The 16,749-nt window shown below is 43.7% G+C and overlaps 1 protein-coding gene across 4 annotated transcripts in view; it reads right to left on the reverse strand.

The window, feature by feature from the left end:
* The window catches only part of keap1a (kelch-like ECH-associated protein 1a), a 22,526-nt gene continuing 5,777 nt past the window's right edge, over window positions 1-16,749 (reverse strand). The window contains exons 1-13 of one of the 4 annotated variants that reach the window (XM_029116638.2): window positions 14,522-14,768; window positions 7,052-7,711; window positions 6,666-6,876; window positions 6,156-6,355; window positions 5,175-5,331; window positions 4,447-4,539; window positions 4,186-4,332; window positions 2,972-3,081; window positions 2,609-2,738; window positions 2,316-2,512; window positions 1,524-1,729; window positions 1,094-1,270; window positions 1-932 (exon numbers count right to left, since the gene is read on the reverse strand). In XM_029116638.2, coding sequence (XP_028972471.1) covers window positions 757-932; window positions 1,094-1,270; window positions 1,524-1,729; window positions 2,316-2,512; window positions 2,609-2,738; window positions 2,972-3,081; window positions 4,186-4,332; window positions 4,447-4,539; window positions 5,175-5,331; window positions 6,156-6,355; window positions 6,666-6,875 — 1,803 coding nt within the window. In that variant the 5' untranslated portion in view covers window position 6,876; window positions 7,052-7,711; window positions 14,522-14,768 and the 3' untranslated portion in view covers window positions 1-756. The other 3 variants (XM_029116636.2, XM_013139982.4, XM_029116637.2) reach the window with 3 other exon arrangements.

The raw sequence follows: 16,749 nt of genomic DNA on the forward strand, positions 1-16,749 counted from the left end.
CAGCGAGGCACAAGTTTTAATACATAATACAATGAACAATGAATATGCATGAGTTCCCGGTGGCACACCGTTTCCTTTGTCGGGCACAACTTTTCCCCAGAGACCTGTTGGAACCAGGCTACACGTTTGGTCACGGGCTGTCAACTGACTGGAGGGGCCCTGATGGCACATTCAATTAGATGAGTCTCTGAAAATACCTAAAACTCTGGGACTGGCATGGGCGGCTCTCGTGCACCCATCTTCTCATTGTGTCTGCCTGGTTGAAGGTGAGGTAAGTCAGGGTGCAGGGGGAGTCTGGTGTCTACCGCCACTTGATTTTCATTTAAACAGACTCCATTTGATTTACAGTACGTGGAGGAAAATAAACACACAAATGGGTTTTCAACTCAGGTAAGTTAGGGTAGGGGGCCAGGTTTAGGGATAGGGGTTTGGGTAGGAGGAGTGGGTTAATAACTATTGAATATTAAAAGAAAGAGGATAAATATTGGATAAGTTGGCTAGCACCCTAATTATAGTGAGGTCACTATGGGGTTTTTGTGAGGTTACTTCTTCCCCCTGGTCCACTTCCTCCTTACTCCATATAGATTGAGAATGATCAGAACATATAAGTGATACTTGGTGATACGTGGCTTTGGGTAACTGTGCAATCCGCCACTTGCTTCGAACTCCTTTCTGCTCATTCTTATTCTACGGCAACAAGTCCTGTTTGCTACAAAATCAGTGGATTTTTCCAGCGACATAAGAGTCTTTCATCCTCTATGCCACTTCCTCTTCCTCATCATCCTCGGGCAGGTTGCCCGGGCAGGGCTCCATGGTCACCGCCACGCCCATTCCGCTGCGTCCTAACAACATGTTGGTGACGGCGGTCCACTGGTTGGCATTAGGGCAGTAACTCTCAACGCCGGACAGAAACCCTGTGGAGTTAAAACCACCTGTAGGGGGAGGGAGCGGAGGAGAACAGGAGAGGGTTAGGGTCAGAGTGAGAGGAAGGAAACGGGAGAGAAATGGTGGTGAGCGAGTGGGAGAGGGAGGATGTGAGTTAGTGAACGGGAGGACGAGGTGGGGGGGAGGGGGCATGTTTCTCCGGACGTACCCAGAGCGAAGATGCGTCCCTGGTAGGTGGTGACTCCATGAGCGCTGCGCCGATCTCGCATGGAGGCCACAGGCTCCCACACGTCTCTGGCCACACTGTACCTCTCCACAGAGCTGAGCTGGACAAGGCCATCGTAACCCCCCACTGCGTACAGGTACGAGTCCACGCACACCATACCTGTACACACACACAGATTGAGTGTTTCACGCACCTTACAGTTGTATTCCCACACACACACACACACACACACGCACACAAGCGCACACGTGCACAAACACATACACAGATTGAGTGTTTCACACACCTTACAGTTGTATTCCCACACACACACAAAAGCGCACACGTGCACAAACACATACACAGATTGAGTGTTTCACACACTTTACAGTTGTATTCCCACACACACACACACACACACACACACACTTACCCAGCCCGCTGCGTACGGTGGACATGGGGGCCAGTTGGTGCCAGGTATCGGAGTCGGGCTGGTACCTCTCCATTGTATTCCAGCGGTTTTGGCCGTCGAACCCCCCCGCCACGTACACACATCCCCCACACCCGGCCACGCCCGCTCCCAGACGGGCTACTGACATGGGTCTCACAAACACCCATCGGTTGGCCTCTGGGTCGTACCTGCCAGACACAGAGAGAGCGTTTATGGCTGTTGTCGTCTTTGCACTAGTTAGCACCGTTAAAAACCATTCAATCAGTGATTACGGGAAAGCTAGTTTCACATCGTAAAACACTTGGAGATCATCAAGGAGAGATTTAATTAACACGGAGCTGGACCGACCTAACGTATATGAGCCGAAGTATCTTTCAGTGGATCAACTGAAGCCGTGCAGCATTTAGTAACAAGCTTTGTGGGAAGGAGTGAAGGAGGGTGAGCAGTGAACAGAGAAGATGAGAAGAGAGAATGGCTGGACGGACAAACGGAAGGAAGTAGTTGCACATCTCTGAGGTGCCCTACAAGATTCACGGATCCTTTAAAGAAATTCCAGTGGAGATTATTACTTTCCCGTTAGCTGCCCAGCAGCAAGTCATGAAACATTCCTCACCAGATTGACATTTCTTAGACTCAGGTCTCAGTGCATCAAGACTGAATGCTGTGTCAATCTAGTTAGTCCGTCCTCCTAAGGCTCAGGAATCTCTGTATTGTTTTTTGAAAATCTTTTCGCTAACCCCCCACTCCTCAATATTTCCAATCCCCCCCCCTCACCTCTCTACGGTGTCATGATGAGTCGGTCCCTGCGACCCCCCAACGGCGTAAATGCTCCCGTCGACGACAGCCACCCCCACCCTGTTCCTGGGGCTGTTGAGGGGGGCGTTTTGACTCCACTTGTTGGTCATGGGGTTGTAGCAGCACAAGGAACTAGACTCTGTGTTATCCTGTAGGGACAGATTCCTGCCTCCCACCTGAGGAAAGAAAGGCAGGACGGAGGTGAGTGGGGTAAGGCGGACTGACAGGGATGTAAAGGCAAGGTGTGTGTGTGTGTGTGTGTGTGTGCCTACCGTGTAGAGCAGGCCAAACAGCACACAGGAGCCCAGGCCACTGCACGGAGAGTCCATGCTAGCTAGCTTCAGCCAGACGTTCCTCCTGGGGTCGTAGGCCTCCATAGAAGACAGGGAGTGCTGCCGATACCTGGAACAGAACACAGGAGTATCAGACAGTGTACTTAATATCAGAACCGTGTCACAGCATGAGCATATCTTCAGGTGATACATTGTACAGTTAATGCTGCATTGTCCAAAGCTTAACTATCCTAATAAACAATCAACCATTACAAAATCATATAATACAAATAATAGTGTGTGATATTTTATGCTACACAATCCCACGACACCCTGTGCCAACACGGCTGTAGAGCTGCATACCCTCCAGCTACGTAGATGAGCTGTGTTCCACGATGAGGGACGGGTGGGAGTGGTTTCCTCAAAGCCATTTCCTGGAATATCTTAGACAGGAAGTCCCTGCAGGAGTTGGCCTGAAAGGATGAAAGGTAGAACTTTAGAAGAAAAGTGAAAGTGAAAATAAAGACAAATTATATAACCTGTGAAAAAGTGAGTACACTCCCTGGAAAGTTGTCTTTTTAAACACTTTTAGACATATAATAACACTACATATGAAAGATAATGCGTTGCAATCATGATTCATCCAAAACAACACGAAATGCAATTTAATTGTGCGGAAATTAAATAAGTAAACCCCTACCTTCAATAGCTAGTGATGCCCTTTTAGGGTGAAATAACGTAGTGTAGCTGTATCTTGTAATTGTCTATCAGTCTCTTACATCGACTGGGAGGGTTTTTCTGCCCACTCAACTGTGTCTTGTTCAAGGGTATTGCTATGGCCCTGAGGCAGAAAAGCAGTCCCAAACCATAGTGCCTCCACCTCCATGCTTTACAGTTGGTTTGAGGTTCTTTTGGTAAAAGGCTGTGTTTCTCATGGTCTCTGGCGCTGGAGCCAAACAACTCCACCTTGACCAGACTCATCTGCCCAGAACACAATGTTCCAGTAGGTTTGGTCTTCATGCAAATGTTGTCAGTAGAAACCACTCCCACGTAGGCCAAGTTTGTTTAGTTTCGTTCTGACAGCTGACTCATGTACTCTGGCATGAACCTGAGATTTCAATGGGCAATTATAGGTCAGCTCTTGCTTGTATCTGGTGGGATGACCTGTCCTACGTAGACTGCTGGTGTTCTCAATTTCTAGAGGATTCATCAGTGAAATGCTGTACTTTGAATTGACATGATGTGTTACCACACACCCTAAACTGTATTGAAGGCAGGATCCCCCAAACTACATTTCTAATGATTTCTATTGACACTCACATTATCTGGTGCACCCGATTCTAATTAAAATGTTATTGTGAAGGTAGGGGTGTACTAACTTTACATTACATTTATTTTTATTTGAATTCCATAAATGGTTTTAATCTTCAATAATTGAATTGGGTTACCTTCATCATTGTGTCCAAATATGTAAAGAAAATAGAAATCCACATTTCCAGGGAGGGTACCTACTTTTTCACATAACCTGTGGGTCACTAAACTCCACAGGTTGCACATATAGAGTAACAGCGACTAGCCTTGCTGAGGATGGGGCAGGACTGGAGCTGAATCTTGATGAACTTGGGAGGCAGAGCATAGACGTGTAGGGCATTGAGGAGGGCGTGGAGATACGGAGCTCTGCTCTCCAAATCCCAGCGCACCCAGTCAGTACACGCCTTGTACACCTGACACGGAGAAGCTCACGGTCACGGTTTTGCACCGTCTAAATATACTGCCCAGGTAAGCATGTATGAGAAAAATAGAATACACAACATTTAAAATATAATGAAACAGTATACCTCTGATTCACAGAGCACCTTGAGGCTGTCCTGACTGATAAGCTCTAACAGCTGACAGTGGGTCAGGCTGAAGAACTCCTCCTCCTTGGTCACCTGGGAAACAGACGCACAGCCGCACGTGTAAACAACACACGTCAAATGCTCACATGACACGCTTCTTTCTGGGGGCACGGGGTCAGGGAGAGAGCGGAGGTGGTCAGACCGACTGACATCCCTCAGCAGAGTCGCTGTGCATGGAGAGAGCAGGGTGAGCACAGGTGTGTGAAGACACTGGGGGCGACGTCCGAGCTGAGACCGCTGAGACACAGCGGTGTAAAGCAGTGGAGAAAGACTGCAAGGGGTTTCTGCACACAACTGCTGTATGATTGAGGAAGGGTTGACGTTGTTTCGTGGTGGATAGAAGGTTTACTGGCGACTGTTGTCTGTCAGGTTTTCCTTGTGTGGACAGCAGTCACTTTGGGTTCGGTCTCAATTGTTTTCACAAAATGCAATGTATACTCAATTCTGTTCCGAACTTTGGAACCTTAAAAATGCTAAAGTTTACATTGACAATAGCAGAATTAAACAGTTCTATCAGAATATATATATATATATCTTTCCTCCACTGTCTTCAGGCAACCCAAAAGTCTTAACCAGATAGCCAGATAGAGCGAGGATCCTCAATACTGTCATCACCATGAGTGTATACTGAGTGAATGACCTGAACAAAGGTATTCAACGTTTCCTACCATGTTGAAGTGTGTGTTGATGTACTCGCGGCTCTTCAGGTGCAGCTCGGTGCAGCCGATCTCCTCGGCAAATCGAGCGATGCCGATCACGTTGGCTGGCTCCAAGTTTTTAGTGAGGTAGTCACAACAAGCCCTGGCTACATCCTCCATCTGGTACCTGACACACACATACACACACTTCAGACATGTTCAGTGATAGAGTAACTATAAATTATTGTAATGAACCTATTCTTACAGAGCGTTAGTATTCAATGCAGCAAAACAATATTGAATAGGAACTGAATTGCTGTTGACTTCCCAACAGAAAAGCCCTATTCTTCATCCTTCCCAAACATTTTAGGTATAACATTGCTGATGGAGGCAGGACACAGGCACTGGAAAAACGTAGAGGGTTTTAATAACTGCACTGAAACACAACAGAACTTGACAACAGGACATGAAAACTAAACAACTTAACACAGGAGCAGATTCCAAATAATTAGCGACAAGCCTCATGAGGAAAGAAGAATTTAAATGGGAACAGTGACCAAACATGTTCCAAATGAGGAATGGCGGACGTTGGTTCTCACCTTGCCATGACGTGACACTGGGAAACTATAATAACGACAGTATTTACTCAAATAACTTTTATTTCTGGGGGAGTAAATACTTTTTTCCAGGTGGGAACTTAACATGCACCAGTATACGTAGTACAATATTGCTCACCCATTAAAACATTTTGCTTATTGAATTCTCCTACCAATTCAAATCATGTTGTGCGTCACTTGACATCTATTTTACTCCATAGTTTTCACGCCTGGCATAGAGCTTTTACCAAGGTATCTATTCATCCCTAAAAAACCCCAGGGGTCAGGCAGAAACGGATCACATTTATATAGAACTATGGCCAGCATGTAATTAACATGTTACAGCAACGAGTCCAGTGAGCGGCGACGGAGAACACAGACCAGTGCGACTGTTGGCGTTGCCACAGTCTCTTACCTCATAGAGGATAGCAGAAGGTGCATCACACAGGTCTCTCCCACAGTGATGCGAGAGGTGTAGGCGAAGTCTATGAGCCTCTCCACCACCAGGGGGCAGACGTCACGTAGCGTCACCTCTGAAGCGTGGCACTCCTTAAAGCTGCTGGTGAACATGGCTTTGAAGTACGGGCTACAGGACGCCAGGACCACTTTATGAACCTGACGGGGAGGGAAGTTGTGACAGGTTATCTATGTGGGCGGAGTACAGAAGTTTGTGCTGATAAGGTAGTTTACAGGCTTCGCTACGATTGGCCGATCCTGGAATAAAAACGAATAGGGTATTTCACAGACAGCCATCATTTATATTAGGGATGCATCAATAAGAAAGCTCTTGGCCAACACCGACCGTCGATATTCTGACAACAGTAATCGTCCGATAGCGATTGCTGGCCGATGTGTCGGTGCCTCCCTAAAACACACGCAATCTGTTTCTTTGTATAAGAGGGAATAGAGAGAGCCGGCCCCTCACCTTGAAGTCAGTGGTTGTGTCCTTATATGTGACGTGGAGGGTGATGTCACAGAGCATCTCATGCCGTCTGAACTCTTCCATGGCCTGGAGGGCTCGACACGGGTGGCTCTCTATGGTGTAGTCCAGGTACCCAGACCCGCGCATCGACGGCACCACAAATGCAGAGAAATCTGCATCCTTCGTAAGGCGCTTCTTCCTGGGGCACAACATCCTGGCCAAAGGCGATGGGGGGCGGTGGGTCGAGGTTCAGGAAGTTAATTGGGACTGATTAACCAATCAATGGGCTAAGCATGGATTGGCCATAGAAACTGTGCATCAACACTTGCTCCTTATTCCTAATTAATTCCTACTGAATGATTTTAACACACTGCATAGTGCATACTTACTCTCAGCACATAATACTGATCAATACTACTAAACGTTCAGGGGGAGTGGGGATTTCCATGCTGAATCTGTCTCTCCAAATCAAACTCCTATTCAGGTGAAAGCCATTTATCTCTCCATTTGCCTGATTTGAAGATCATAACATCCGTATCCATCACTAGAGGTTGTATTTCCTCAAGTGTCAATGTTCCAATAATATTGGCATCTCTGTCCCTTGCAAAATGGTTATCGGTTCTCTACCCATCCATGAACACCAGTCATTTATCACAGAATAACCTGCTCAATACGACGTTTTATCAATTATGTATTTAGTCCCGAGATTCCCGTTTCAATACTTAAATGTGGAAATTAGTCCGCTGTACTCCATCTTTTCATCCTGATATTCCCGGTTAAAGAACAATTTAAAATGTATTCCATGGAGGTCTGGGTTTGTCCAGCGTTATAACAGATATAATAGATATTCTGGTTTGTCCAGCGTTATAGCAGATATAATAGACATTCTGGTTTGTCCAGCGTTATAATAGATATTCCTGACTTGACATTCCAGCTTGGTTCTCTCAGATTCCGTGAGCTGTTGTCCATTTGTCGCCTTCTGTCCTCTAAATCCAAGTCCAAGACAACAACATCTGAGATGATCAGTTGGGTTCTAGGAGCAAATGATCCTGTGGGAGAAAGACTACAGAGTCAACAGGGGAGGCAGTGTGTGGATTATATTGACCATTCTGATTCATTTTAGCCAAAGCACCCACCATCTCAGATTGTTCTGAAATAATTTCTGTCAATACCAAGAAATACAGAAACTATTCCTGCAACATTCTTACAGAAGAGATTCCTGAAACATTATTTAGTTGAAAGACATATTTCAACGTAAGATAACAGATTGCATCCAAATTGACCCTTTCAATTTAAAGTATTCATATAACATGTAATAAATATAGTACAACATTTAGTTTGTACCAAACTTTTATTATCCATTAGGTTAGTAGGAATCCATATCCACATAAATATTGTCTACACTTGACAATATGAAGCTGTGGCTTGGTTCATTCTATGTATTCTCTGCATACATCCTGTTTCATTGGAAAATAATATCCTGTAGCATTTTTTTAAATATAAAAAAATGCTACAGGAGAGAGCTCAAGCATTGTTTCACATCCTCAAAAGAATAGCCAAAAAATGTAAAACAAGAATGACATACTACTAGTCTGTGGGTGACACACTCAATCTACCCTGATCACAAGACCTACATGCAGGCACTCAGTCAACAGAAAAACGTGCATAGCAACAAAATCTGCAAATACAATAGCTTAAACTAAAAAAGTTAATTACACCTAGAAAACGGTACACTGTTGACAAAACTGAGAAATACAATGCATTTCTATTCAAATATATTATATTCAAGTTAAAACAAAGGCACTTCTATACACCACACACAGTTTCAGACACTAATAGTAGCGAGAAACAATTAAGAGACAGCCTCAACAAGAACTCACTGTGTAGCTACATCACTAAAGGACACATTATTAGTAAGTAAGTAACTCATGCTCATTCCATTCATCATTTAACAACTATTTTAACACCGAGACGTTCCCAGGCCAGCCGGGAGACATAGTCCCTCCAGCGTGTCTTAGGTCTTCCCTGGGGTCTCCTCCCGGTGGGACGGACCCGGAACACCTACCCAGGAAGGCATTCAGGAGGCATGCGGAACAGATGCCCAAGCCACCTCAGCTGACCCCTCTCGATGTGGAGGAGCAGCGGCTCTACTCTGAGCTCCTCCCAGGTGACTGAGCTTCTCACCCTATCTCTAAGGAATCGCCCAGCCACCCTGCGGAGAAAGCTCATTTCGGCCGCCTGTATCCGGGATCTTGTCCTTTCGTTCATGACCCAAAGCTCATGACCATAGGTGAGAGTAGGAATGTAGATTGACCGGTAAATCGAGAGCTTCGCCTTGCGGCTCAGCTCTTTCTTCACCACGACAGACCGATTCATCGACCGCATTACTGCAGAAGCTGCACCGATCCATCTGTCAATCTCCCGTTCCATCCTTCCCTCACTCGTGAACAAGACCCCTAGATAATTAAACTCCTCCACTTGAGGCAAGAACTCTCCACCAACCTGAAGTGGGCAAGCCACCCTTTTCCGACTGAGGAAATCAGTAACGTCTTATTTTTACATCGACCATTAACTTTCAATTAATTATACAATGAACAGTAAAACTGCACATTTTAGAGTGGCCTTTTATTGTGGCCAGCCTAAGGCACACTTGTGCAATAATCATGCTGTCTAATCAGCATCTTGATATGCCACACCTGTGAGGTGGATGGATTATCTCAGCAAAGTAGAAGTGCTCACTAACACAGATTTAGACAGATTTGTGAAAAATATCTGAGAGAAATAGGCCTTTTGTGTACATAGAAAAAGTCATAGATCTTTGAGTTCAGTTCATGATAAATGCGGGCAAAAACCAAAGTGTTGCGTTTATAATTTTGTTCAGTGTGTGTAGAACTCTCTTAAAAATGAATCAGATGGTCAAATTAAAACTAAATGTTTAAATCCCTGCGGTACTTCCGCTTTGATGCCACTAGGGGTCTGAACGCCACTGGGTTAAACGTTACATGCAACACAACCAAACACGGGGTGAACATTTTGCATTTACTCTAGCTTGATAACATTTGTTTTGTCAGCAAGCAATCTGATATTTTTGTTTCCCTTCACTTCAGTTGGGATTAAAAAATTGACAGTATTTATATGCATAATTGCATATTTTTGCACATGTGCATGTACTTGCCACACAACTTTCTTAGAGAAGGATTTGTCAAGGTTGTAGAGAGCAGGCCAGGGGCAACAGTGCTGAGGCTTGTTCGAACATTATGACAAATGGGCAGGCGGTTCTGACAGACAAGGGAGACATTAGAACACGAATAGAATAGGTGAACGTGTGTATGTGTGAGCTTGTGTGTGTGTCTACTGAATGGTATCTGGCACATGGACACATTTAACTGCAACTCTGTTTCCCAAAAAGTTTTGATGCTACGTAACATGTAAATAAAAACAGAATGCACTGATGTGCAAATCATTTAAAACCTATTTGCAATGGAAAATAGTACAAAGACAACATATCAGATGTTGAAACTGAGACATTTTATTGTTTCTTGAAAAATATATACCCACTTTGCTACACGATTCAGAAAAGTTGGGACAGAGGCAACAAAAGGCTGGAAAAGTTGTGTAATGCTAAAAAACTAAACCTGGTGGAATATCACACCACTAATTAGGTCAACTGGCAACAGGTCAGTAACATGATTGGGTATTAAAAGACCATTCCAGAGAGGATGGGTCTGTCAGAAGTGTGGATGGGGAGGGGTTCACTACTCTGTGAAAGACTGCGCAGGCAAATAGTGCAACAATTTAAGAATAACGTTTCATAATGTAAAATTGCAAAGTGCTTGGGGATCTCATCATCTAAGGTACATAATATCATTAAAAGTTTCAGAGAAATCTCTGTAGGCAAGGGAAAAGGACGAAAAAACAATATTGGATGGCCGTGATCTTTGGGCTCTCAGATGGCACTACATTAAAAACAGACTAGATTCTGTAGTGGACATCACTGCATGGGCTCAGGAACACTTCCCAAACCATTGTCTGTGAACACAGTACGTCGCTGCATCCACAAATGCAAGTTAAAACTCTACCATGCAAAGAAAAAAACAAGATCCAGAAACACTGCTTCCTTCTCTTGGTCCAGGCTCATTTAAGATGGACTGAGGCAAAGTGGAAAACTGTCCTGTAGTCTGACGAATCAAAATGTGAAATTATTTTTGGGAATCATGGACGCCCCGTCCTCCGGACTAAAGTGGAAAGGGACCATCTGGTTTCTCATCAGTGCATAGTTCAAAAGCTATCATCTATGATGTGTGAAGGGACAATGCTGAACAATATATACAGGTTTTGGAGCAACATATGACATCCAGGTGACATATTTTTCAGGGAAGGCCTTGCTAATTTCAGCAAGATAATTCCAAACCACATTCTGCACATATTACAACAGCATGGCTCCAGCAAGAGTTTCGGTGCTAAACTGGCCTGTCTGCAGTCCAGACCTGTCACCCATTGAAAACATACGGAGCACTATAAAATGAAAAATACGACAGTAGACCGCAAACTGTTGAGCAGCTGAAAGAATGGGAAAACCTTTCACTTTCAAAACTACAGCAATTGGTCTCCTAAGTTCCAAAACACTTCCAGAATATTGTTAAAAGATGTGATGCAACAAAGTGTTCAACATGCCCCTGTCCCAACTTTTTTGAAACGTGTTGCTGGCATCAAATTCAAAATGGCGCATGTATTGTTCCAAAAACAATAACATTTCTCAGTTTCAACATTTGATATGTTGTCTTTGTAAAAATAAATTATTTGCACATCATTGGATTCTGTTTATATTTGCATTTTACACAGCATTCCAAACGTCTGTATTCTTTTTCCAACATGGAAGTCATCCATGGTCACACAATATACACCGATCAGTCGTAACATCATGATCACTGACAGGTGAAGTAAATAACATGGATAATCTCGCTATGGCACCTGTCAGTGGGTGGGATATATTAAACAAGCAGCAAGTTAACATTCTGTCCTCAAAGTTGATGCGTTAGAAGCAGGAAAAATGGGCATGTGTAAGGATCAAATTGTAATGGCTAAACGACTGGGTCAGAGCATCTCCAAAACTGCAGCCCTTGTGGGGTGTTCCCAGTCTGCAGTGGTCAATACCTATCAGAAGTGGTCCATGGAAGGAAAAGCGGTGTACAGGCTCACTGATGCACGTGGGGAGTGAAGGCTGGCTCTTGTGGTCCAGTCCAACAGAAGAGCTACTGTAGCTCAAATAGCTGAAAATGTTAATGCTGGTACTGATAGAAAGGTGTCAGAACACACAGTGCATCGCAGTTTCTTGCATATGGGGTTGCGTAGCCATAGACCAGTCAGGGTGCCCATGCTGACCCCTGTCCACTGCTGAAAGTGCCTACAACGGGCACATGAGCATCAGAACTGGACCACGGAGTAATGGAAGAAGGTGCCCTGGTCTGATGAATCACATTTCCTTTTACATCACGTGGATGGCCGGGTGCGTGTGCGTCGCTTACCTGGAAAACACATGGCACCAGGATGCACTATGGGAAGAAGGCAAGCGAGCGGAGGCAGTGTGATGCTTTGGGCAATGTTCTGCTGGAAAACCTTGGGTCCGGACATTCATGTGAATGTCACTTTGACACATAGTACCTACCGAAGCATTGTTGCAGACCATGTGCAACCTTTCAGGGCAACGGAATTCCCTGATGGCATTTGTCTTGGTGCTAGATACCACAGCACACCTTCAGAGGTCTAGTGGAGTCCATGCCTCGATGGGTGAGAACTGTTTTGGCGGCAAAAGTGGGGGCCTACACAATTTTAGGCAGGTGGTCATAATGTTTTGACTGATCAGTGTGTATATATATATATATATATATATATATAGTATCTCACAAAAGTGAGTACACCCATCACATTTTTGTAAATATTTGAGTATATCTTTTCATGTGACAACACTAAAGAAATGACAATTTGCTACAATGTAAAGTAGTGAGTATACAGTTTTTATAACTGTATACTCACTACTTTACTGTCACCTCAAAATAACTCAACACACAGCCATTAATGTCTAAACCGCTGGCAACAAAAGTGAGTACACCCCTAAGTGAAAATGTCCAAATTTTGACCAATTAGCCATTTTCCCTCCCCGGTGTCATATATATAGGGCAGGTGGTTATATTATTATGGCTGATCGGTGTATCAGACCATAAAGATATTAGCCCCTATTACACCAGCTATTACATAATACTTTTCTATGCCAATAACTGGAACCTGAGTAGACCCATACTGATACTGAGAACAACATGCAGAATCAATACCTTTATCTTGTTTATGTTCATTCATTTACATGACTCACTCCATAAAAGTCAGCTATATTCTAGTCCCTGACGAACACAGTTCCTTGGTTGTTCATGCACAGATCTGAATTAACAAATATTCAATCTTGAGTTATCAAACTTTCAATCAAGGGTATATTCACATTCTGTGGATGCAAAACATTTTGTCAAAAAAAGAATATACAGGTCAGTTTAAGCTATTTTTCTGTTTGATTCTGTCTTACAAACCGAGTCATTATTATAATATAAAAAAGTTGGGTTGGATAGATGTACTTGATTTTTTGACAATCTTTGATGGAGATTTAGGCCATTCAACTTGCAGGCAAAATACCTAATTTGATGTCACACAGAACTGACAAACACAATATAAATTAAATGTGTCTACAGTGGACTTGCATGACAATACTGTTTTCTGCAATTACAATCTTCATTATGGTCTTGCCAAAAGGTGGGGTGTTTCTCCTTGCAAAAACCTACTGGTTTCAAACCCAAACATGTAAATTGTCCACAGATTTTATGTAGGAAGGACTGTGACTTAAAATAACTGTTTAGCATTGTTTTTTCTGTAGGTAACACAACATATGACATACACGTGGCATGGAATGGATTGGGTTAAGCACACACAAATGAACACTAGAATATCATTGCATTGTGTATTACAGTACTCTGCAGTATACTATTCAATTGTACAGTGAGCACTAAACCATCAAAATAATCTACAGTGTGTAGTGCACTGTACTGTACTGTAATAGTCATCATAATACCATTCTATGGAATGGGGCTTCCCAGACGGGCTCACAGGCTCTGTCATAGCACCAAACTGACCACCAGTCTAGGCTGGGAAGACCTGGTAAAAATGGAAATTGTCCAGCACTCCCTGGAGAGTGGGGAGACATCGTCAGCGAGGTTTTCTTGATCTCATCAAGCTCTAAGCTCCATCATGCGGCTTAAGCGCCTGCAAAATGCTAATTGAAGTTAGTCTGCCCTCATACACCGCTGACCTACGTTACTTCCTTGGTGTAAAAGCAGTGTGGAATGAAGCAGAATGGCAATCTTCAACTCTCCCAAATTGGCTGGGAATCGCGATGAGATAGGGTCATATTTACAATTCACAACGACATTTGGGAAGGGAAGAAAAGGGTTGATAAAAAATAAAAAATAAGCACAGCGTACAGTGTGTAGTACAGTACTTTACAGTTAATATAACGTTATTTAGGAACGACTACACCATCGAGATAAACAGTAGTATTCTAAAGTGTACTACAACACTCAATAGTAACGACTACACCACAGAGATAGACAGATAGGGTGTATTACAACATTCTAGCCCTACTCGAATGAGGGATATACAACACAGTGTGTCATGGATACAGGGATTTATGTGTGGCGCTCAAATGCTTGTTAATCAGTTTCGACTTCTCTTTACAGACTGGAGCTCATTCAAGCAAAATCTAAATTGTATAAGTAAGAAGTAAAACCCTCAGCACTCAAATCAATAAATGTTAAACTCACCTGCTATATCACCTGTTTTATTAAAACACAGAAGTAGTTCCCAACTATTGTGTTTTTCGCAGTTCGGGACTACGACTCGTTCTGCTCACTGCCTGTCAATCTATAAACCGGGCTGTCAAACTGCTGAAGCAATAGTCCTTTGACGACGCAAACGCGTATGCTATGTCAGCAAAAAACAAAACCTGCCACTTTTCTGAAAACACATCACATCTTTGGTATCAAACAAGATTCAGACACATTCAGATGTACAAAAGCCTACCTAATTTGAAGCGTGTCCTGTCTTGTGCTGTGTGCGCATGCATAAACGCTGCGCGCTTCGCGTTGACGGGGTATTCTGCATTCTGAGCGTGCAGCGCGCGCGACTTCTAGATCACCATGACTTAGCAACTTCAACTTCATAGTAGCATAGTCCAGCATAACTTCATAACTCACATAACTGACGATGCAGACTCGGCATACGCAAAAACAAAGGCATTAACATTCCATGGTAGAAGAGTAATATCGTGCAAGCTGTCCAAACACAAGCGTCATTCAGCCTGGCAGGTCTCTATTGCCATCAGACATTCATAGGCCAATAGTAAGCTTATAATATTAGCTCTTAACTCTAAATAGTTTAATTGATGCATAGCCTGAATAACAGGGTTACATACATATTTAGTAAAATCTGTACCTCACATTGAAAGTGAAAAATATCACTTTCACTTTGAAGTGTGTGTGTGTGTGTGGGTATGTGTGTCTACAAGGTCATTCATTTGCATTGTAAACTAAGCACACAGTCCATGTGGATACATGTATGCTTAGTTTGGTGAAACAGTAACAACTGTGTGTGTGGGTGTGTGTGTGTGCATGCAAATATTTTCTTGTCAGTATATTGTACTGTCGAAGAAAGCTAAGTAAAACTACCCAGGCACTATGACACAGCAGTGTAGCTGCATCTGATCCATTAGAAGATCATTCCTCTTCATACCGTTGTCTCATTTCCTTCCTGTGCACTTACATAAAAACATTGGACTGTTGGAGTAAAATTCCATCTTGATTTACAAGACCCCTCCTCATTTCTGCCCCAAGTAATTTTCTGTCCCATATATTTGACCTGTTGTTTTCTTGCAAAAGTAAATGTACAATAATTCCCCTTCTGGACAATAAGAGACATTACAACTTGTTTACTGGGTTCCAGCTGCAAGGTGTCCAACTGGCACCTCTCCTCACTTCTCTCACCTCTCACATGAGAGATGGTCAAATTGCAACCCAGACAATCATTTATTTTCCATGCACCCTCATCTCTGAGCACACCTAGTGCCTAGCAAGGACAGGGTGGGTTTAAAATGTACATGCTACTTGTTCTCTGTTCCCTCATTTCAATGTGTGCTAGTTCATGTGGGATTATTTCAGTTCCTCCATCTGCATTGCATATGTTACTGCAATGGCCTGTTATTTTTATATTCCGATAAAATTTTCGTCTGATTGGCTGGTAGTATATTACTTTCTTATTATAATCTACTGTCTTCCTTGCATTTGTCCATTACAACGTAATAACATGGTGTTTACTCTAGCAGCGCACCATTAGTCATTGTGGCCTGTTATTAGCATTCTATTCAGGAATGTTCCCCTCCTGTTATTACATCCATTACTATACTGTTTGGTAATCTTGCATTGCTTTGTAATACCATCCACCAATATTACTAGTCATTGTAGCTGTGCAGCAGTGCAGGCTTCCTAACCAGGCAAAGAGACCAACGTGGGCCCAACCAAACCGCTCCCAGGTCGGCACAATCACAGCGGGGAGAAGCCCCCATTCCAAAGAGGAATGAGATCTGTTCCTAGGCTGAGAAACCTAGGAAGATTCACAGCCCGCGCTGACAGTAAGTGGCTAATTCTTCGAACCCAGAGAAAGTGTGCCACTTCCAACAGAAAGAGGGAGCATGTCCATGTCCGTTGACGCGAGCCAGCGCTACCCTGTCAAGTCCTGACCAGAATCACTTGTACAACAGGGAGCCGAAGGTTTGAGGTAAACAAAGCGCTGTGGACATTGCGTAACCCACCCAGCTAAATTCTATAAAGGATGTGTCTGAGGTCACAAAGTTGCAATGCAAGACTCCGCCCACTGGAGCCTCCTGTGGAGGACCTCTCCAAGGGACCAGTGCCCAGAGGCATGAGGCGGACAGTCTTGACCCATGTAGGTGACACGACATGTTCAGGCATTCGTCCAGCAGCAGTGCTGAACCAGC

The sequence above is a fragment of the Esox lucius genome, chromosome 22, assembly GCF_011004845.1.
Source record: "Esox lucius isolate fEsoLuc1 chromosome 22, fEsoLuc1.pri, whole genome shotgun sequence".
Lineage (NCBI taxonomy): Eukaryota > Metazoa > Chordata > Actinopteri > Esociformes > Esocidae > Esox > Esox lucius.